This window comes from Crocodylus siamensis, chromosome 1 (genome assembly GCF_052110815.1).
Source record: "Crocodylus siamensis isolate JL-2025a chromosome 1, ASM5211081v1, whole genome shotgun sequence".
In the NCBI taxonomy this organism is placed as follows: Eukaryota; Metazoa; Chordata; order Crocodylia; family Crocodylidae; genus Crocodylus; species Crocodylus siamensis.
Window position 1 is genome coordinate 406,697,894 of NC_143395.1, and position 23,992 is coordinate 406,721,885.

Here is a 23,992-nt window from a genome sequence, read left to right on the forward strand (position 1 = left end):
TTTCTTTGACGAATGCAGTCTTTCATTTCAGATGATCTTTCAACAATATTGGTCTTTCTCTGTTTTTGTTCATTGTGGGATGTTGGCAGTGAAGAATATAAAGTCCTATACTTGCACATTCTGGGGGGAAAAAAAATTAGCCAGCATATATTGTGAATGTAGTGTTGACAAGTTCAGTAATTTTCAGAGTAGTCTTTTGAACTGCATGAATAGATATTTAGATAGTATATGATGCAACTAATTCTTCAAACAGGAAAATATTCTTAATTTTTAGAATGCTGATTTAACATTGGGTATCACTAGTTAAAGAGCAGTTCGTACCTCAGTTAATCCTAATAAAAATTCTACTTGTACCACATTCTGGGGAGCTCAGCTTAGAAGTCACTTACCTACCAGTAGAAGTTTGTGCCTTTAGAACCTGTCACCTGGGTACATCTACACATGCATATTAATGCACAGCAATACACTCTGGCACATAGTATGCACTCCGGACCACAGCATGTTGAACCAGGACAGAGCAGCCTTGGCTGGCAGGGGATCTGGGGCAGTCAGCCTGCCAGCCCATGGCTGCTCTAACTCAGCTCATTTTGCTGCAGAGGGGCTGGCTAGGGTATGAGGTGCTCCTGGGTTTGGTGGGGGGGGTGCTAACCAGCAGGCAGCCCCTGCACTGAAGCATCCTCATGCCTCAGCCAGCCAGGTCAGTGCATGGGAACTACAGCTGGATAGTACCTGTATTTACAAGTACTGACCTGCTGCAGGGTTTGTTTCCTGTGGCCTAATAGGCTGCACATGTAGACACATAGACATTTACTGCAGAGCTAATTATGCAGCTCTGCAGTAAATGACTCTTAAGAATAACAGTAGGCAAGTGGGCACAAGTCTAGGTTTAAATACCACGGGTAGCACAGATCCAGTTGTATTCCACAGCATTATAATGCAAGAGCCAAGCATGAAAATTATAATCATTGGGTATATCTTCTGGCTGTCATGAAACTTCCCCAGCAAAGAATGTAACGCATGTTAAATCACTTGCATAACTTATAAAGGTGAAGCAGATGAAGACGGCTGGGTAAGACATTAATTTGGCACTTCATAAATATTCAGACTCTAAGATCTCTTTGCAATCAGAATTCTATATAAAGTGGTGGAAGGGCGATGAGATGACAAATGAATATGGTATGCAGAATTTCCTTTTATAAACCATGCCTTTCTGGCTTTATGAAGTATCAGAAGGTCTTTGCAGGTGTCAGGTTTTTGTTTTTGTTTTTTTTTTTTTAGAGCAAGGAAGATGTTTAGTTGACAGAAAACATGGAGCAGAGCTGCTAATCTTATTTTTGTCACAAGCAAAAGTTTACTACTATGAATACACTGCAGTATGGATTAAAAGCAGTGACTGCTTTGATTTGTGGTAACTGAGGTATTTCTAGGAGTCTTCAATTTTTTTCTTTAAAAAAAAATTGTGCCTTGACAAATGGGTGCAAAACATGGAACTGATACTCCAAAAATAAAAAAAATCAGACCATCATGATTTCACAATTCTGATCTTTGCTTCAGGACAAATGTAGCCAGGGACACTTAGTACAGTGTTGTCTAGATGACTGCCTCTGAATGGGGCAAGGCAGTCTGGAAAAATACCAAAAGCCAGTCAACAATTGCATTTGCACCATTGCTGGAAGTGGTGGAATTGCATAAGGACTGAAGTAATCTTGGGAGCCTCCTGCCCCCTTACCTCTGGTTTGTGGGCTGCTGTCAAAGAAAAGAACTTCTGGATGTCTTCTGTGACGGTCATTTGGCCTCCTATTTTTTGGTTCCATCTTTAGAACCACCTGGACACAGTTTCTTAAAGATAAATATTAAGTTGTATACTTCATAGGATTCAGAAAGAGTTGCTTGTTTTCTGAATCTCGTGATGTCTAAAGCATCTTTATCTCTTACTGTTTAGTCCAAAAAACCACAAAGACCAGTAGCTGGAACACTAGGTTGTTGTTGGCCAAAGTCTTAACATAATTATTCCAATTAGTAACAATTAGATGCATGTCAAGGCTTTTTAAAAGGTTTAGTATAAGAAAACTGTGGCACATGATTAAAAATTTTATATAAGAAAATTTGGTTAAACCTTACAACTGCTAATAGGGGTCTATTTGTAGCAGTGTTGGTCTGAGACACATACAGAATTCCTAAACCTTTTGGTTCAGAAGTTGATACATTTTATTAGACCAACTGAAAAACAGTTAAAATTCTTTCTTTGCAAGCTTTTGGGCGCACACATCCTTCAGGCTGAGGAGAAGTCAGAGTTGTAAGAGTCCTCTTACATAGAAAATAAACTTCATTTCTTCACTTTGCACAGGGGAGATTGAGGCTGGACATGTATTCTTCTGGGTCTGAGTCGTCTTGTGAGAATTGGAATCATAAATTTAGGGCTAGAAGGGACCTCAGGAGGTCATCTAGTCCAACCCCCAGCTCAGAGCAGGACCAGCCCCAGTGAGATCATTCCAGCCAAGGCTTGGTGTAGCTGGGTTTTGAAAACCTCCAAGGATTGAGCTTCTACCACTTCTGGGTAACCTGTTCCAGTGTTTTTTACTGCCTTACTCATGAGAAAATTCTTCCTAATATCTAACCTAGTCTTCTCTGGAGGCAACATTTGCTCCTTGTTCTGTTTATCTAGCACCATTTGAGAACAGTCCAGCTCCATTCTCCTTGGAACCCCCTTGCAGGTAGTTGAAGACCGCTATTAAACCTTTGACCCACCTTCCCCCACATCTTCTCTTTTCTCTAGACAAAATAAACTATCATAAGTCAGGTCCCCCAGCCCCCAAACCATTTTTGCCTGCTGCTGGACTCTCTCCAAGTTGTCTGCATCCTTTTGGCTTGGTCCTCCTATTTGTCTAGGTTGCTCTGAATCCTAACTCTACCCTCCAGCATATCTGCTACTTTCCCCCTCTGCCTTAGTATCATCTGAAAGCTTACTGAGGGTGTGCTCTGCCATATTCCAGGTCATTGATGAAGACCTAGAACAAAACCAGCCCCAGGACCACCCCCTGGGGCACTCCACTTTGATATTAGCTGCCAGCTGTGTTGGTCTGAGATGGAGAAATACAAAAAATAAAAGCTATTGCCTCTGAACCAAGAGTTCTAGAGTTTTGTATTTCTTTTTCTCAGGCCAACGCAGCTGCAAAATGGATCCCAGAAACCTAAAAGATACTGTATTTTAGCCATCTTTGAAAAAGTAAACTCCACTGCTAAACAAGAGATATTTCTGTGCCTCCCTACCTGTTTCTGACTTGTGACAATCTCCTCCCCCCAGGAGGACAGCCTTATCTGAACATCAGAGAGCAACTCACATGAAAGGAGACTCAGACCCATGGGAATATATGTCCAGCCTCAACTTTCCTTTGTGTGAAATTTTAAGTTTATTTCCTACCTAAGAGGGTTTTTACAATCTTTGATTTCCCCTCAGCCTAAAGAAGGATGCTTGTGCCCAAAAACTTGCAAAGAAAGAAGCTCTTTTTGCTATTTTTAGTTCTAATAAAATAAATCTCCTCTGAACCAAGAGTTCTAGAGTTGGAGGGGGTTTTTTGTATTTCACAAATGCTAATTTAGCAAAAAAAAAGGTATATTAGTAATATACTGTCTAAGTGCAGTAGTTGACACTTAAAGGCAACATATTACTATGGATGCAACAATCTTTTCATGCAGCTCAGTATTTCTTTCTCTCTTTGTTAGGCACCACCTGTAATGGCCTATCCTGCTACAACACCAACAGGGATGATGGCATATGGAATGGTTAGTGGAACTTCTTTCAGTTTTGCTATGCATGCTTTACTATAAATTTGCTTTGTTTACACACACTCATGTGCATGCAAAGTATTATAACAAGATGATCTTAACATTGAGGGGCAAGAAAGCTAATTGGGTACCCAGTTCTTCTCTAAATCTCTTATTCCTTAAAGACGACTGTTACCTGGGGCTGTCAGAGTGTGTGGTTTTTTTGGTTTTTTTTTTCTATTCTGCTTCTTCACCTAGTATCTGCTTAACTTCATTCTTTCTGTATATATCTCTCCTAAGTGCTTTACTGATAACGGAATAGCAGAAGGCAAAGCAATATGGCACTCTTATAGACTAACTTCAGAGAGGCAGATATCCTACTTGCTCAAGTGTTCTGGATGGGTTTGCAGAGAGCAGGGGGTACTGAATAGAAAAGATAAATATCATTTTAAATGCAAGGGGCAGGAAAAAGGGAAATTGCTGAGGGAGGGGGAGGTAATTTGAAGAGACTAAAGGGGATGACCAAAGCAACCCACTGAAGGAAATAGAATAATAAAAGCTAGTTCAAGTATTAGGATAAGAATCCAGCTTTCCTGAGATCTTATCTAACAGCCCAGTTGCAGATGACTACTTATTCCACAGTTTTGTGTTTTTTTCATTTTCTAGCTGGCTTTAAAGTTTTTTGCTGTCCAAGAGCAGCTACAGGTTTCCCTCAGGTGTGTGGGGGTTTTTTTTGTTTTTGTTTTTTTTAATGCAGGTTCTTTATATGTGAATTTGATCTTATTTGATGAGCATATTTTAGACCTGTAATTCATTATGTGAGGTAAATTTGCTGTCATGTAATCAGCATAGGTGCCCCCTACCCAAGCAGGTAAGTCTGGGGAGGGGGGGAGGAGAAAGGGCCTTGGCCCCACTCACCCCAGCCCTGGCTGCAGGGGCCCTGGGAGCGCAGCCGCTGGGCTGCACCATGCCCTAGTGTCGGCTGCCCCAGCAGGGGCCGGGGTAAGTGCAGACAAATGGAGCTCGGGGCAGTGCGAGGCACAGCACTCACCCCAGCCCTAGGAGTAGCCTGTGCCAGTTGTGGAGGAACCAGTCAGTGGGTGGGAGGGGAGGGTGTGCCTCTTGCAGCTCAGCATCCCCTAGGAAGGCTGCAGGCTGGGGGATGTGCTGGCCCCAGCCTGCAGTGGTAGCTTGCTGTCATGCCATGTGCAGATCGGGGGCCTGCACTCCCTGGGAAGAGCGAGGCACAGCACCCCAGTGCTCACAGCCCTCCCAAGGGGGTGCAGAGCCGCAAGAGGTGTGCCCCTCCCCGGTGCTGGGGCTGGGGTAAATGCCATGCCCCGTGCTGCCTGGGGCTCTGCTTCTTTGCACTTATGCCTGCACCAGGGCATGGTGCAGCCCAGGAACTGGGGTGAGTGGGGACAAGTGGAGCATGGTGCAGCCCAGTGGCTGCAGGCAGCTGGTGTTGGTTGTTCCTGGGGCTGCTACAGCCAGTGCTGGGGTTGAATGCCACTCTGTTCCTTCTGCTTTGCTCCATTGTGCAGCCCTGGGAGTGGCGCCCCTTCCTTAGTCCAAGCCTTCCTCCCTCACCATCATGGGAACCTATCACACTTGTTACGTTATAAAGTCGGTTCACTTTTTTTGTGCAAATTTTGACTTATGTGCTGTTCTCCAGGAACACGTGTTACCGCATAAGTCGAGGGAAACCTGTACTATGAAGTCAGTGATGGCATGAATGCCCAGGGAAGTTAGTGTTCTGCCACAGGCTTTTGTCTGTCTGGGATTGATGTCTGATCACTCCCCCAAGGTGTTGTTTATGGGGGTAGCTGTCACAGATGCCAGTTAAAGATTATGCCTCTTAGCACCTCTGATTGACGTACATGTGCTGGCAGAAATTGCATGAACTAGTTCTTCAGGTTCCGATGCTGGAGGCTGCACGTAAGAGAGGAACGTGGAGACCCAGGTCACTCTCCCTCTCAGCATCCACTCTCTGCCCTTGTGACGCAGGATACTGGGCAAGATGGACCTGTGGTCTGATCAGTAAATGGTAGACCCTCTGTTCATTCTTGTCCTGCACTACTTGTAGATTCTCCATCAGTTGTTTAATTATTAAAGTCGGGAGTTTCCAGACTTTGTGTTTTAATGTGCTTGTGTTGAAACTTGAATTTTTCTTTACTAGTCATCCAGTAATGTTCTGAGAGCTACATTTCAGGAGATTCCCACATCCTGAAATAATAAAATTCAGGTAATCACAGGGACAGACGCTCTCCAGAATTTCTCACCTGGAGTAGCAATAAAGCTTAGATTTCTCTCTGAGCTATCTTGTATGGGATGCTTCCATGCTCACAAGACTCAGATTAATAGTACACAAGAATCTAATGGTAAAATATCGCAGTAATTCATTACATGCTCTTAACCTAGAGGAAGTCTCTTACTACGCTAAGAATGCTATCCTGATAAGTACCTCTCAAATAACAGTACAACATGGAAATATCAACTGTACAGTGTTAATCTAAATATAAACCTGGCAGTCCCCTGTGGATTGTCATGTTTTGTAAAAGAAAAGTGGTGTAGTAGAGGCAGACCTCTCAAAACAATTCTTTGGGTAAACAGTTCACAGCTATTATTCCCAAGTTGTTTGCTAATCTATATGAATATATTCATAAACTACTTGGGTTTTAAAGTTCACTTTTGTAAGTTGTCATAAATTCTGAGTTTAGTTGATCCTGATGACAAAATCTAATTACTTCACTCGCATATGAACTTGCCAGATACTTTATATAAAGGGAAACCTTTGTGTCATGGTATTGGAGCTCAGTCCAAAAGGAAGAGTTGATCTAAAATTTTAGAGCCTTCTCTCCATCACTGGCTAAGCTATATTTGTTCAGAGCAATGTTCTCGTTGCTGAAGGATTGCTGAGGACAGCAGTAGCTTTCAAATTGGTCCAGGATTCTTTAGATCTTGTTCAGGATATTCTCAGCTGGGGTTCTTCATTCAGGAATACTGACCCCATTATGCGGCCTTCATCGGGTTATTGCTGTTGTAAACAAAATAGGGTTGAAGCATAAATGTTGTCTCCTCAGGGTTAATAGCATATGGCTTTTCCTGTGCCACTAGTTGGTGGCACATGTGGAATATGAACCCCATAGTCTGACCAGTGTGATCAAAAAGAACAAAATTGGTCAGCCTATTTTTGGCCAGTGAAATGCCAACAAAGCACAGATGGGTAGGGTGTAACCTAAGTCAACTGAATTTTAAGCAAGGTGAGGGACTTTGACTTTAACTTGAATGTTTCCATATTTTCCTTGTCATAGAAAACTGGGATCTAATGCATTATACATTACCTACTTTCATCAGTGTTCAAAAGCTTGATAATATCAGGACTTCAATGTATATTGGATATATGAATGCATTATGTACCTGTTTTCATTTGGTTCTCTGAAGTATACCAAATATTAATCCTAATAACTTGCTCTTTCCATGCATTGGAGGCACAAATACAAAAGGGAGAAGTGTCAAAACCTCCATATCTGCGCAACACAGTTGAGGATACTATCAAAAATCCTGCGTTAAACCGCAGATTTATGCAGACGGCTTCAACATTTTGTCCTCTAGCATGGACGTAGTCTTGTAAAAAAAATAGATGGCATAATGTTCTTTTCCAGTAACCTCAGTTTATATTCCCCTTGCAGAAGTGCCGTTTCACATTTGATCATGCCAAATGTGAAGATTCTTCTTTCATCCCCTTCCTTCCACCCTGCAAGAGGGAGAGGGGAGGGGCATTTAATTTAAGCAGTATATAATTTGATTCTGTTCCTGATTTAGCCCTCACAAGTGGGAGGTGTACCAGTAATGACGCAACCAACCTTGATATACAGCCAACCTGTTATGAGACCAGCAAACCCTTTTGGCCCTGTACCGGGAGCACAGGTAAATATGCATCCAACTTCATGCTTATTTTGTCCTCTTTGACACTTCTGTAATGTGATGGCTCATACAGTGCATTTCTGCTTCATTAATAAGGTGTGGTTGGTTCCCAGGTTTACTTAAATTTTGTATAGCAACAAATTCCTCCTACTTTGCTTTTATGGAAGGACACTTTCTCAACTGCCAGTCTTAAGAGATTTTTGGTGACCAGTGTCTCTTTTTCCCTCTTGTTTAGTTGAATAGTTGTAGAACTATTTTAGCCATACCAAGGTTGTTTCTGTAATCACTAAAGCCCATTTTTGCTGTATTCCTTACTTCACTTTGTTTTCCAGTCTTTCCTGAAAACACTTCATTTTGCCCAATTTATTTCCTGCTGTTCTTTCTGAATAGCACCCCAGTGCTACACTGTTCTGTTGTTTCTGCAAGGTGCAACCGCTTGATATCCCAAGTCTGATGCAACTTGCATCTCTTAAAGGAGAGTGACCTAATTGCTATCACTTTGTCAGATTTGGGAATGCAGTATGGCTTTTGTGAATCAGTGAATTAATTGCTATGGGCAACCATCTTTTAAACCTCTGAGCTGCTCTCAACTCCTCGTAGAGATGGTGCTGACCACCTTTTTTTAGAGTCATTGATTGTATTGCCCCCCTGTACTTTTAAAATGGATGTGGCAATGGCAGAGGTTGCCCTCAGCCCTGCCTAGCCCATAGCTTGGTTGGTAGGAAATGTTCAGAGAGCATAGAGGCAGGTTTACAACCTGCTCTAAGCAAGAGTTAGACCCCAGTAAGTCACCCATGTTCAGGGAGTGCCCTCACTGCTAAGATACCAGACAGATGTGTGGCGCTTCTGGAGCATAGGTTGTAGCAGTGTTGGTCTAAGGAGACGGGCAAACAAGGTTCTTTGGGTAAATCTGATATCTTTTATCAGACCAACTCCAAATAGTTGGAAAAATTCTTCTTTGCAAGCTTTCAGGTATAAGTACCCTTTATCAGGCAGTGAAAGTGTCGAAGGGGAATTGTACCCGAAAGCGTGCAAAGAAGAATTTTTTTTTCCAACTATTTGAGTTGTTCTTTCAGTGAATCTGATATCACTTACTTGACCCTCGTCTACCTGCGTGGTGTTTCTCACACTGTACTGCATTTTATGCTAAAATCAGTGCTGCTGTCACATTTGCTGAATCAGAAGTCTGAGTGAACTGAATGCCAACCTGATACAAGTGCATAAAGTCCCCCCCAGAGTAGTGGAGTTAAGTGCACCCTCAGCATGGAATGGGATTGGTCTCTGGAGATGGCAGCCACTCTGCTGAAACACCTTCCAAGTCTTGAACACAACAGCTGGCATAGGATTTGGGCCTTAACATTGTGTATGGATTTATAAATGCTTCTGAATTAGAAGCATGGTGGTGTGTTATTTCTGATTTGGATAAAAGCCTTGCTCTGAAAACTGAGTGCAGGTGTGGCCTAATGGCTAATTATTAGGAAGCCATTTGCCTTTGCTTTCTCTCTGCAACTTGTGTAGCTTGGACATTGGCAGCTTCCTCCCTTGTAGTAATCTTATTCTTTTAACCAATTTAAGATACGATTGAGAGGCGAGATGCTGTGCAGAGAGGCATATACATGTATTTCTGTACTTGATGCCTTTGAGGAGACTTAAGTCATGAAAGCTTGAATCAGGGGAGCCTCTTGTCTTCCCTGATGGTATGAGTGGACTTTAGGGAATCCAGCCTTGGCAGGCTGGATGAATACTGAAGCTGTCAGGTTCTTGCATCTCAGCTAACTTTGTGCATCAAACCAAACTAATTTTTCATGTACTTAACCAGAAATGTTTTGGTCAGTGAATCTATAGTCGTCTGCTGCAGAGGTCTGTGACTTCCTGCCATTTTAAAGTGAAGATACTTATGGGTTTGTTTCTCCATTTGGTTACAAGTGTGTACCTTCCAATGTACATAAAGTGTATACACAGTGCATTTGCCTCTAAACTAAAGCTGTTCAGAAGCCTCATTACTGTCACCATAGAGTGCATCCCCATAAGTGGGAACATGCGTTTCCCTGGAGGCAAATAGCAGCACGTTTGTGCCACTATTAGTTGGCCCTGGGCATGTTGCTGCACACATGCTTTGGTGAATGGAAAACTGCTCCAGGTTGGAGAGGGGAAGTGGGGCCAGCATGTGGGCTGGCCCCAGCAGCCTTAGCTGGGGGCCTCCTGGGGCTGCAGTAATAGCAACATGGGCATGCAGAGTGAGCAGCCCTAGAGTGGCTCTGGCCAGCCAGGCTCCAGTCTTGAGCGGTACATACTGCAGCCACGTGTGCTGTGCCTGCTGCTTGGCATGTCTTTGGACACCAGGATCTCCCCATATCAAAAATCCATGGTGCTGCAAATTAGCAGCTCCACAAATGCATGCATTTGCAGTGCTGCAGATGGGTTTGTAGCACTGCAAATCCACATGTGTACTCGAGGAGATTTGCCCATGGTGTGTTGCTTGTATTGACTTTAAATTCACTTCCTTGCCTTTTGGGCTTAATGGCACTGCTTGAGGCTCTGGTACTTGGCCAGGAAGCTGGGGGAGGATAGGGCCTCGCATCACTTCCTGGTTTGTCTGTAATCTCAGTCTGATCTGAGTAGCTATATTGATCATCTCCAAAAATTCCTGAATCTTGGAGCTGGTCTTTGGGGGGAAAAAAATGACTTAAAAGGGATGTCATCTGGTAGAAAATCATCTTTCTGACTAAAGACGCTTTTATTTTCTTGAACAGCCCTTCATTTATAACAATATGCAGTTATCCTCCTGTCTAGTCAGCCTGTGTCCTATTCTGTGATGCTTTTGTAGAGCAGAAGTAGGGGAAGGGAATAAAACTGAAAACATGTGGATTCTGTATTTGGTAAAAGTAGAGAAACTGACAGTTTTGAGGGTGGGGATACTCTTCAGTTTGGCCATCTTCCTTTTTAGAAGCAGTAAGAAACATCCTGATTTGGAGCATTGTTCTGTCGCTTGAGGGTTGCTTCAGGAGTGACAAGATGTGTAGTGTTGGGTTGTGTTTTGTTAACTATTAAATGCGCAACTGCCCTTTCCCTTGAATTGAGCTGGGTAGCTGTTCTAATGGGGCCGGGGGGAGGAGGAAATACTTGTAAACGAGCTGTGTAGAACTAAATTTGCCATGTTTAATTTTGGTAACACGTTGGCTGCTTTCAGAAACTACTGAGTTTACTTAAACACACCCTTTGGCTCGGCATTCTCCATGTAACCCAAGAGTTTTGCCACCGAGTTGAGCAGTCTGTATTTCTGTATGGAATTGCAGAGTTTTAAGCAAGTCTGACATCAGTAAGGCATCTTAAGAAGATGACAAAGGCTTGTTGTGAGACCTTTTCACAATATTAAATAGAGGCAGTGTTGGCCACAGATTTTTTTTTTTTTTTAAATAATTCCTGTGTGGGACTATAATGGCCTGTTATACTTGTGTTTGTATATTTAGTTTCATTCCTTTATTTCTGTATTTAAGTTTAGTTTTCATGAGACATTTGATGATATGTTTATGTTGGCACTTGTCTTACTATCTAAGCTTTACAACAAGACTGCTTCAAAGCCTTATTGCATGTCAGCAGTATATTTTTCTGCAGAATAAATTGTCAGCTGGTTCATACCATGCCAGGCAGTGAGTGCAGTGTAGGCAATGCTTGCTGACTGGGTCACAAGAAGTGTTAGGTAAATGCCTTTAACACTGCCTTCAGTCTGTTATAATTCACATTTGTTAACTCTGTTCTTCCATCCCTCAACCCTTAATATTTGCATCAATGCAAATACCAACCTTGACTTCAGTCTCTTCTGCAGCAGTGGAAAAATGACTTCACCTAGTCATCACGACTTTATTAATGGAGCATTCAGTCAGTATGTCTAATGATTAGCCTATGCACAGAAATATTTCTGTTTTGAAATGGTTGTATTGTTTTTTCACCACTTGATGAAATGGCAACCAAGGATGTTGAAGCTTAAAGTACTTGTAAAGGAGCTTTAGAAAAGAGGTTAAAAATTGACTTTCACTAAAAGGGTATCCTGGCAGCATTGTCGCTTTTCTCCACTCTGCCCCTTCACTCGAACTTGAAAAACTGTGCTTATTTCCATGACTGAGTTCAGGTGTGGACTCTAGGATGGACTGGAGAAGCAGTCACAGGCTGTTCTGACATGGGACCAAGTAGAACCATAGAAGATTAGGGTTGGAAGGGACCCCAGGAGGTCAAGTCCAACCCCCTGCTCAAAGCAGGATCATCCCCAACTGGATCATTCCAGCCAAACTTTGTCAAGCCAGGTCTTAACCTCCAAGGATGGAGAGTCCACAACCTCTCTGGGTGACCTGTTCCAGTGCTTCACCTCTCTCCCCTTTGTGAGTTATTCCTAATATCTAAACTAAGCTTCCCTTGTTGCAACTTGAGGCTATTGCTCCTTGTTCTGTCTGCCACCACTGAACAGTCCAGCTCCATCCTCTTTGTAACCACCTTCAGGTAGTTGAAGGCTGCCACTAAATAACCCCCTCAGTCTTCTCTTCTCCAAACTGAATAAGCCCAACTTCTTCAGCCTCCCCTCCATAAGTCATCTATTCACCTAACCATTTTGTTGTCCTTCACTGGACTTTCCCAAGTTATCCACATCCTTTCTGTGTGAGGAGCCCAAAACTGGACACAGTACTCCAGATGTTGCCTTACTAGTGCCAAACAGAGGGGAAGAAGCCATTACCTGGATCTAACTTCTAACCCAGAGACCTTCAACAGGCTTATCTCTAGTTTCATACTGGAGCTTTGAGCAAACGTACAGCTCTCTTACGTACAGTGCAACTCCTCTTCTTTCCCCTGCCTGTCCATCCTGAACAGTTTGTACCCACCCATGACAGTGCTCCAGTCCTGCAAGCTATCCCGCTGTTAGTTTAATCGCATCATAGTTCTGTGACTGTGCAAGCACTTCCAAATTCTTCCTGCTTGTTTCCCAGGCTCCATGTTTTCGTGAACAGATACCTGAGAAGTTGCTGATTGCTGTACTTTCTTAGTAAGAATGAGAAGGCCTCCCCTGTTGCCCCCTTGTGCTTCTTCCAGGTCTCCTGCTTCACCATTAACCTTGGGGTTTTGTTTTCTGTCCACTGGCAAACCTCTTTTAAAGCCCTCCTCAGTAAGTTAGTGAGCCTGCCTGCGAAGATGGCTTTTCCTCTGTCAGGTGGATCCTGCCTCTTCTTAGCAAGTAAAGCCAAGTACTTGAGTAATAAAGTGACCGACTTAGGCTGTTTTAACATCTTTGGTTTTGTACTGGCTAAACCTTGCCGAGTGAAATGCATGTTAGAAAGGACTTCCATTCTTGAATATCTGTTGTGGGTTGCAAAGTAGTGAAATTTGGCTTTAAAAAAAAAAAAATCCTATCTCAATGTCAGAATTGATCAGATTCACAAGTGTTACCAGTTTATCCTTCATTGAGCTATTTTATTATGCAATAGATTATTTTTTCACTTGAACAAGGAGCTGACACTTCAAAAATGTTGAAAAATTAGCTTTATGCAGTGATTCTAGAAACAGCCAGTTGTAGAAAGAGGCTGTTCTCAAGTTAATCTTTAGTAATTATCAGAGACATTAGTAATTGCAATATTACTTAAACACTTCTGAGTTGACCAACATGGTGTTGGTACTTTGCTGTCATGATTGGGGGCGGGGTGGGGATAGTTTTGTCATGGCTGAAGATAATCAGCAGGCTGATGATGAAGCGAGTGTTGCCATGTGTTGAAAGCACAAGGGCCAGAAAACCAGGAACTGGTAGGATGGTGGTTGTTGCTGACCTTGGGCGCCCAAAGGAGGGCTGTAAGGGCATTCATGGATGATGTGGTCAGCAGCAGCGGGTTACCTCAACTTGAGTTGTGGCTTGTGTAATATTTCATAATGTAAAGCAAGGGGTCAGACGTTCTAGATCTGTTTCAGGGCATGACTTGGAACTTGACACCCCTGATGTTTTGCTTTCATTGCCAAATTGATTTTGTACATTGTACAGCTGACTGGTATTACTTGTGGCCATGAGAGACTGCTGCCAGGAATTTTTCATGCTTCAGAGAAGTGCTGGACTTTAACATGGTGGCCATTCTCGTTAATGTGCTAATAGTAGGTATGGTTTTTAAAAAAAAAAAAAAAAAAATTCAGGAAAAACCAACCTGTAGCAAATGGCAGAAGACAGGAATGTCAGGAGACAGGTCTGCTTTCCTTGTGGACAGGTTACAGGTTACTTGTAAGTGTGCTGCCTTTGGAGTTTCTTGTCTTTTTGCTTAAAGCCCTTGGTCCTGACCACAGTGGAGACAGGACAGTGGACTGCTTGGAGTACTAGCTGATCTGCTGGCACCTTCCTGTGTTTTTAGATGGTTAAAGCAGTAGACTTGAGACCTGTCCCAGAATTGTAGCTCTATCATGCTAGGAGGGAAACCTTCGTCAGCCAGACCTGTCTTCTTAAATGGGTTTCTCCCTATTAAGCTGCTGCTAAGCACCACTTTCTTTTAAATGCTCTAGCTGCTTGTTAGAAACGGCTTAGAAACCTGCTCTAAATGTACTGGTGTCACGTGTATTGGGTAGTTGTCTTCAGGCCAGAGGAACCTTGTTAGTCTCTTAAATGGTGTTTCAACTAGTCTGGATTAGAAATCAGTTGTTAAGGTTTTTCTTTCCTTTTTGAGTCTTGACTTCGACTTCTAGTTATCCCCTATTTCAGATGCCTACCCTGAGATTTAAACCTACCAGTATTACTTCCAGCCTTCGAAATGGGGTATTCCTTTGGACTTTGACACCTTTTCATGTTTTACTGTGAAGGGAGCAGCTGAGTCATGGAGTTGGGTCACAGCAGGCATGCCTTGCCAAAGTGACTTTCTTTTTATAGGCTGTCAGCAGTGTTTTTCCATTTGTCTGCCTTAAATATCAAGGGGGCCTGTGGAAGTATTTAGACTTTGCTTTCTTAAAGGGATGAATGTAGAGAGGGAACAGTCTTAATGCCTTGACACTGCAGCTCAGTTACTTGCAAGCTTCTCACCTTGCAAATATGCTGCTTCCGCAGTCTCAATTTATGGGCACCATATTGGGGAAACTAATTTATCACTCACAACCAGGTTCTAGGGTTTCCTTCCTTTCCCAGGTGAAAGCAGTACGGATGCCTCCTGTGGGGGCAGTGTCTAAGATGTCAGTAGACTGATGGCATGAGCATAATCTAGTGCTGGGCACAAGTTTGAAAACCTGGAAATCAAGTCTGTAACACATACCTAAGGAATAGGAACTCTTGGATCCCTGGGAGCACACTTCTGCCCTCTGCCAGCTGGCAGATCACAGGGTTTGTGCTGGCAGTAATGGCCTGGTGTACCGCAACTCTTGCTGTGGGTAGGAAGTTTTTAAGAATAAAGCATGTGCTGTTGTGGTGGTGGTCGGTCAAGGGCTGACTAGTAACTGTCTGAACCAAAGCCAGGGAACAAGCTCTGAAGGCCTGTCATTGTTCATAGCAGAAGCATGTGAGAGGTGATATGTACCTCATGCAACACTGGCAAATGGAAGAGAACATCTGTTTTAAGACATCAGATATAGTTGAAATTAATTGATAAGCATTTTTAATGCCTTGATAAATGCGTCTAGAAGTCGAAGAAACATTTTTTGCTTCTGCTGCTATTGGAGTGTGTAGGACACCGGTGCCTTCCAGGGAAAGCTGTTTGTCCTGGCACTCCTGCTTTAACGCCTCTTGGTGACACGCACGTGCTTCAAGCTTGTCTCGCAAAAGCCTTTGAATTTATTAAGACATTGAAGTCTGTCCAGGCTTAACCAAAGCCAGGCTGCTAGCATTTTGTTTGCGGTTCTAAGTGGCGCATGTCCCTGCCTAAAGTAAAGGCAAGTCCCAGGGGCAGCACAAGCTTGTTCTTGAATCCCTGCTGGCACTCGGATTGTGAGTAGGACCAAGGCATTTAATCTCTGCCTATATCTTGTACAGGGAGAATGAGTCTGCCTCGTTGTGAGGGTTAATGCCTTGCCTCATTGCTCCTTTATTCTTGAAAGCTCTCTGCAAATACAGTTATGAACGGACAGACAGAGCAGCCAGGAGTAGCGTAGTTGGGTAGCATCCAGCTTGTTTCTACATTACATAGACCATTGAACAAGCCTTCAGCTTCCCATGCGATTACACACCTTGTTTTAACAATTCATTTCTGCTCCTTAACTGCTCCCCCCTCCATTACATTTTCTGCTTTCATGTTCTGTCATTCTGAGACCTTTTTTTCTTTTTCTTTTCTTCTCTGTTTGTCTTCTCAACTAGCTGTCTGCAGCATCCAGTCCTTCCAGTCAGAGTCCTCACAGAGCCTCAGGAAAGGACCCCTTTGCAGAGCTCTCTCTCCAGGATTTCTTGTAGAACAACTTAGGTATTGTTCACTATTCTGGGGAGATGGTGTTTTTGGTAAAGTGCAAGACTAAGATCTGGTCCTGCTTTCACATGGTAGTAGTTTTAGTCATTCATCACTGTAGTGAAACAAGCTGTAAAGGGAAAGCTGGGAGCACTGTGGAAGGATCAGCAACTGCTGTGGTCGCACTGCTTGTCCAGGGAAGAAGCCTTGGGCAAAGCTGGGAGAAACTGGTAAAGAAACATGTTGCTCTGATGCCTGACAAAGCGCTCTGACCTGGCAGAGCTCCTGCTCTTCCTAATGCTTATAGAGCCAGTCCTTTCATTATAAATGGCAGGCCCAGGCTTTAGTGGGAAGTCTTGAGTAATGTGGTGCTTGCTGTTGAAAATGTAACTAATAAAACTGAATCTCAAATGCTGGTTTTCTAAGCACTGCCAGTGTGAGGTCTAATCAGATGCACAAACCCTAATTCTGCTTCTGTCCACTGGAAATGCAACCTGGTTTTCTGCACTACTTCATTTTCATAGTGTTGGCAGCCCATGTACATACCAGTGCCCAACTATCAGGCTGGATTGTTTTCTTGGAGCTGATGGAACTGGGCAGTCAGTTGTCTTTTTTTCAGTAAAGAAATTTTAAATAGATCTGTGCTTTGCGTTGGCCTTTTAAAATTGTTATGGAAAGAACCATTTCTGGCAGAAAAATCTACATGCCCACTTAACCAGGGCAAGAGAACAGAGAAGTGGGCAAGGATAATTTTGCTATGCTGAGGTACAGGGAACATGTGCTTCAGACACCGATTTGAGCTGTTTTGGGGCAGTTACTGGTGTTTGAGAGCAGCAGCATTTACCTTAAATGGTTAAATGGTAAAACTTTTCATTAAAATGGCCATGGGAATGTACGCAGCTCTAGAAGCATTGCTGCCAAGCCTTGATTGCAGCGTGTACAAAATGTAGCCCTTGTGCTCATTTGCCACTTTTGAGTAAAGAGAAGTGGGGCCCTGAGCCATGTCCTTGAATCTGTAGTGGAGGATTTGGTTTTATGACATGCAGAAACTTTTGGTTTGGTGACGGAGAAATAGCTTAATTTTGTTTGTCGTTGAGCACAGGGCAACTTGGCAACGCTTCAGAAGTTTTGCGTAGTTAGCAGTAAGATGTTGATGGCTTTGGGTGCATTTGACCCTAGTATTGTAAATAAATGGGTTCTGATCACAAACTTCGTCGTTCGTATTTATGCTAGCCGTGGGTATGAGGAAGGCTCCCTGTCCACTAAGTGCTAAGGGATCAAAGCAACCACAGTTTCCAAGTTGATGTTGAATAGCGGAAACTTAACTGAGCTTTTCTGTTTTTTCCAGATACAGTTCATGTAACTGTGGCAGATGGAAGAGAAAGGAACAGTTCCAAAAAATGTGCTCAACAGCAAACTCAACTTCCAGCAAAATCCAAACTTCAGTCTTTCCAACTCTCCATCAAGTGATGCAGTAAAATGATGAAGGTCTATAAAGGAAACTGGGACATCTCTGTAGGAAAGCATCAATACACAGTATAAAGCCAGGATTTGCCATGATTTAAGACTAAGATTTGTTTGGTTTTTTCCCCCTGGTGACTAATGCGTCAGTACTCTTCAGCTTCTATTAATATCCATAATCAGTACCATACAAGAGAAGCCTTTTATTCTGATATTATGGTTTGTATTTGGAAATGCTGTCTGGAATGGAGAATGAGTGTCCTCTACCATAACTGAGACAGACTTTTTGGGGGGGGGATCAAATCCTAACTCAGTTCTACAGTTACCTTCGCTTCAGTCTTCACACATGTAGACCCAGTAACAAAAATTTAATTCTTCTTTAAAAAAAAATTTATATATTCAGTTTGCCGTAGACATTCCTTATGTATTATTGTTTGTATTTATTTATGATTATCAATTTAACATTAATATTGTATCAAAAAACCTCCTTATGAAAATGAGTATGGATGTATACAGTATGTCTGATTTTTATCCATAAAGAATGATTCCGATTCAGAATGCTTTTGAGCTGACATACAGAGCACTAAATATTTTAAAGGTCTGAATCTTATGAATTCTCAGTCTGTATGGGAATTAGGGAAGAGTTATAAAATGCATTAATCCTTATAGTCAATTCTGTGCCTAGGATTTTGCAAGGGAACAGTTAACTGACTAGAAGCACTACATTTTTAATTCAGCATTAGTGCATTGGGAAAGGAACTTTATTGCTTTGTGCTTGGCATGTCATTATTTTTACATCTGACATTATAAAGCCTTTCCAATATGAATGTGAGGAATTGCTTTCACTTCAGGACTTTCCTCCTTTTCTGTAAAAACTTTAGGAGGTATTATGTGGGGAGAAAACCTTGAATTTCATTTGGCTAGTGCCATGTTTATGATCATGAACCTTTTAAAAATTATGAAAGGTAGCATCCTTACAACTGTCTAGAAAGAAATTAGTTCATAAAGAATTAAAGTAGCACTGTTGATCGGTGCTTTGTTGTAAATACGCCATCACTTTTGGGTGGAGTTAGGGGCCTTTAGAAGGAGAGTCAACAATATGAAAGCAATTCTGTACATGAATTAAGCATACTTGCTGCATTTGTCTCTGCAGATTCTATTTTTGTTTAAAATATTAAAATGTATGTTAGCAAAAATGGGTGGATTTTCAAATAAAATGCAGCTTCCACAGAAATTTTGTTACGGTATGAAGGTCTGAGGTGCTTCTTTTTTCTTTTTGGTGCTTAAAATGTGCAAATTGCTTTGTTTACATAATGCTAGATTGGGGTAGGGAAAAATACAGCCCAGGAACCAGCTTCAGCCTCCCAGGCAACTTCATCTGGCCCACAGGTGCTCACCAGTTATACCCTGTCCAGCCCACATGCCTTGCTCCCACCCTTGTGGGCAGAAGGGCCCAGCCCAGGTAATGCACAGCTTCTGGGCAGGGCTGCTGCTGCAACTGTTATAGCTGCTGGGGAACTTGCTTGGCTTTCCTGGCCTCCAATGGCACCAGCACTTGCTCCAGGCAGCAGGTGGGGAAATGGGGGAGGGAGGTGGGACTGGAACCTGCAGGAACACAGCCCACACCTGGGGGGGGCAGTGGGAGTGCAGAGCATGGGTGGACAGGGGGGTGTGAGGACTTCACCCACACATGCCCCTTGCTGTAGACAGTAGACCCTCAGATACTGTCCCCCATGGCATGTAGCTCCACCCAGAGCTGCATGTGGTGGCAAGGAGCGCAGCCAGGCTGGCCCACCTCTATTGCCTGGGGCTCCCCATGGCATGTGTAGCTTCTGGCGCTTGTACACCATGGGGGTGGGGGGAAGGTCACAATGGAGCCGGCTGCCCTCCCTGCCACCATGTGCAATTCCTGGCTGCACCTGGAAGCAGGGGTTGTGCAGGGCAGGCAACTAGCTCAATCGCACAGGGCTTCCCCCTGGTTGTGCACAAGTGCCAGAAGCTGTATATGCACTGTGGGAAGCCCTGTGCAATAGAGGTGGGCTAGCCTGGCTCTGTTCTTTGCCATGTGCAGCTCTGGTTGGAGCTGGGCAGCAGTGCCTGTGTGGGCCTGCAGCAGGGGCTCTGCACCAAGGAGGTAGAATGTGTGAGGTGGGGTCCCTACCCCCCTGCCCTCCCTTGCACCATCACACCCATATATACATACACACCAAACATACCCTATGCCTCCTGCACCCCCAAGCTGACCACACCCCACACTTCCACACAATATACAAGAGTAACACTTTATTTTTGAGTTGCTATGCAATCACTTCTGTATACACTTCTCAAACACTAATCATTATGAAAATATTTTTTGTAATAAAATTGTTATAGTAGATGTTTGACTTTGTGTATGATTTTTGGGGCTTTTTGGTGGGGGGGCTCTGGTTCCAAGATGGTAGTCCCCCTCCCCAAAAAGAGTACTTCTGGGGGCAAAAGGAGGGACTTCTAATGACAAAGGTCAAAGGTTGGGGGAGGGAGGGTGACTTCTGCTCCCAAGATGTTGACCACCAGGAAGGGCACCAACTGCCAGGACTGCCCTAGTGACCCTCAACAGCTCATTAAATCTCCATTAAGCCTGTTCACTAAAGCACCCCAGGGGCTGACAAGGTCACAAACTCCTCCAAGACCATTTTAGGCTGGACAAAAGGAAAAACTTCTTTACTGTCCAAAGCCCCAAGGCCTGGAACAGACTCCCTCCAGGAGGTGGTGCAAGCTCCTACTCTGGCATCTTTCAAGAAAGATTTAGATGCTTATCTTGCTGGGATCCTCTGACCCTAATTGACTTCCTGCCCCTTGGGTGGGGGGCTAGATCCAGTGATCTTGCCAGGTCCCTTCCAGCTCTAATGTCTATGGAGCAGTCCTCCAGCAGAAATAATCGCCCACCCCTGTGCTAGATCTATTAATGATGTGCCTCTAGTGGGCCAGGAGATGCACCAACACAAACCTGTGAGAGCTCTTGTATAGCTGTTGTGCCCGTGGTGCTGTAGTACTTCCTTTTAGTGCAGTGAGCAGTCTCTTAAGATCTCTTCTGAAGTAACTGGCATTCGGTGCTCTCTGTTCAGAACAGGAGGAAGCCTAAATTGGCTGAAACTAGTTTCTCTGTTGGTGTCTACTTAATGTTCCAACTTGGTTCAGTTGCTGCCCAGCAGCTTGCTGAGATACTAGTCACCTACTATAAAAACATGTTCCATGATTTCTTACGGTCTCTGAATAGATGTCTTTGTGGATTAATTTCCCTGTGCTAGCTAGCATTTGCCAGCATGTGCCCCACTAGCTTTCTCTGATCTGCATTGTTAAATTGGAAATCTTACCTTGCTGTCCATTGTCTCTCTGTGTGCTTGTGGGCATCTTGGTCCTAGCTAGAAACTCTCTTAGTGAATGGAGTTGGTTGAGATTTTTTTTCCTGCCCAGAATCTCAAATTTTGCTAATAACGTCTCTCACTGCACAGGAAGCTAAGTGAGGCTTTCTCTCAGTATTTCAGCAGAACATGACTTGATCAGATGGAGGACTGTGCTGGGGGGTGATTGCTAATGGCACCCAAGCATGGTAATGAACTCATATTAATGTTCAGTGGGAAATGGCCACTGAACAATCATTCACGGGGTGAGATTCTCAGGGGTTCCTTCATCTGTAATAGTGGAAATGCCTGATATGGAGCTGCCTTGTCCTCAGAGCTCTGAATATTCAGCAAAGTAAGCAGTGGATGGAGGTGACTTGTTAGAGGACCCAGATCCTTCTAGAAACTGAGCAGTGTTGAAAAAGAGAGAGCTTTAAAACAACCTGTTTTATGTCAGGCTGGATGTAAGAAAGAACTTCATGGTCTGGGCCCCCAAGATTTGGAACAGACTGCCACCTGAGGCAGTGCAAGCGCGCACTTTGAACACCTTCAAAACGCATTTGGATGCTTATCTTGCTGGGATCCTATGATCCCTGCTTACTTCGTGCCTCTGGGGTGGGGGGCTGGACTCAGTGATCCTCTGGGGTCCCTTCCAGCCCAAATGTCTATGAAACCCCATAAGGGGTGAACTTAGAAAATCCCAAACCCAAACAAGGGAGCTTTCCCATTTGATTTTAAGATGTGATCAACCAGCTGCAGTAAGAACCTCAGTTTACTACTAGTAACCTCAAAGAAATTTGGATGTTACCCTTTCACATATTTAAAAACCCAAATGTCCCAGAATATAACAGCTGAAAATGCATTAAAAAGTTGATACAGCTCAGAAAGCAAGCTGTCCTTTAGAAAGAGAAGGCTACCAGGATGTACGGAACCAACTGAAATGTTGCATGTAGTAATTTGTCACCAATTCTGAAAGATCCTTTTCTGAAATGCCATACAAACTCCTTGTAAAATCCACAGCTTAAATTCTTCTGATGGAGACTATGGAGCTATCAAAATGATTCCTTGGCTAAGTTAGCTAGGAAAGCAGTCTTGGCAGCCGCAACATCGTCTGGATGTGAACAGGACATGACTACAATAGTCCAGGCCAAGAAAAGCAATGTTGCAGTTTGTGGAAGGTGAGAATAAGACAATTTGGACAGGTCCTAGCTGTGTGCACAGACACAAATGACACTTTGCAGAGGTACAATTTAAATGCAACCTGGGTGTGAGGACCTAGAAACAGCTTCAAGTTGAGTGAAAGGACAGTGATGTCCCCAGGGACAGAGTAGAGGTAATAAGAGTTGGAGGTTGGGAGTGTGGCAAAGTCAAGAAAATCAAAGTTCTATTTTAATTATGTTAAATTGGAGGTGAAGTCTCTGACATGTCAGAGATGGGCCAAAGGTTTAGCTGAAATTTTTGTATGCGGTATTCTAACAGTAAACAGTAGACTTGGTGCAACCCTTGGAAAATGGTGGCTCTTAGTTGTCATTTTTAACTACAAAAAATACTCAAGCAATCCTCTGTCAAAGAACTCAGGAAGACCACAATAGGCCAGGATGTTTTTGACACTACAGATTCCTATTTGAAATCTGTTTTATTTTGTGACTCATAGTTGCATACCTGAAAGTGCTAAGTTTGTGTGGTACCCCATGACACACCTGAAAAGATCTCAAGGCACCCCAGGGTGCCATGTAATAACCCTGGTTGAGAATCATTGGTTTAGACCAAAGATGTTTCTGGAGTGAAGGATCCTTGTTACAGCAGAGACGAGCCAATTCCTTTTATTCCTAATACATTACTAGCATGATGCCTTGGCTGACGCGTGCTTCTTTGTTTTAGCTGTAGGAAGAAAAACTTGAAAACTAGACGTATTTCACTTAACCCCAGTATATTTATACTAGCTGAAACCTGCAAAACATTTGCAAATAATTTTTTATTGCAAAAGTATTTCTTTAAATACAGGATTTTTAGTTATCCTTTGACCAGATACTTTAATGGAATTGAAACTTCTCACCCTTGAAAAGGCTACATAAAAAGCTGTTCATGTGTAAACACAGGCTTAGGAATATAAATACATATTTTGTCAAAAGTCTGACCTTGTGTCTTGTTTATAGTCATGTAATAAGAGGGCCCTTGTACACGTGAGGAAATAAATCACTAAAAGGGGCAAACTGCCCTTTTTAACTATTTAATCTTACAACAGGGTACACATTTGGTGACATGTTATGCCTCCAAACGTGTACACTGTTACAAAATTTAAATTGTATTTCAATTTCAAATGACTTTACGTAGCAAACTAAAACACATCCCATGTATTTTAGCTGGGTGTGTAACTAACAAATTACTAACAAATTGGGGGAGAATTCAATGCAGAAAGATGCCTTGCTGTACTTCAGGGGTTGAACGGTGTGTTCGTCTACTGAGTTTGCAAAGAAGTTGCCCCTGCCAAGTATGGTACTTCCCAGTATAGCAAGATGGCAGAAGATAAAACTATCTGTAATGACTAAGGATTGGTTCGGGGTGGTGGATCTAGGAGACCGAAAGAGACAAAGAACTTGCTATGGGTCTTGCGTCCTTTGTCTGATCCTGAGTTGTTACTGAGCGACCTAACCAAATGTAAAGGAGGCCTTCTACTTTTCGATTTGTAGTTTCAGGAGGAAGAGAGAAGACCTTAACAATTTATGTCTGCAGTTTGTTACAAAACATGCAAATAACCATGCTAGCAAATCTAAAACACTGGCGGAGACTGAGTTGCATGCTTGGCAACTGACTGGCTTTCAGTTATCAAAGCCTACCTCAGTCTTGAGGGTGTGTTCCTGTAAACAGAAATGTTATTCTGTTAGTGATGTTACAACATCATTGCCTGGCGATCTGCACGTAGCGAAGAAATGGTTTTCTTGTCCATTGCATCCACTTTAGCTCAGTCCTCTGAGCGTGTGGAGTAGGATTGTTGGCTGCGTTGCTTTAACGAATTAAGAATCTTCATGGGAGGAATACTTGGTGTAATATTTAATTTGCTGGCACTTTTTGAAATCACTT

At 43.1% G+C, this 23,992-nt stretch overlaps 1 protein-coding gene across 5 annotated transcripts in view; it reads left to right on the forward strand.

Annotated features, from left to right (window-relative positions):
* The window catches only part of PICALM (phosphatidylinositol binding clathrin assembly protein), a 90,518-nt gene extending 70,610 nt beyond the window's left edge, over positions 1–19,908 (forward strand). For 4 of the 5 annotated variants that reach the window (XM_090030624.1, XM_090030620.1, XM_090030621.1 and 1 more), the window contains 4 exons: positions 3,724–3,783; positions 7,591–7,695; positions 15,986–16,088; positions 17,419–19,908. In XM_090030624.1, coding sequence (XP_089886750.1) covers positions 3,724–3,783; positions 7,591–7,695; positions 15,986–16,078 — 258 coding nt within the window. In that variant the 3' untranslated portion in view covers positions 16,079–16,088; positions 17,419–19,908. The remainder of the gene's footprint in view (positions 1–3,723; positions 3,784–7,590; positions 7,696–15,985; positions 16,089–17,418) is intronic. The other variant, XM_090030622.1, reaches the window with a different exon arrangement.
* Positions 19,909–23,992: the final 4,084 nt, after the last annotated feature.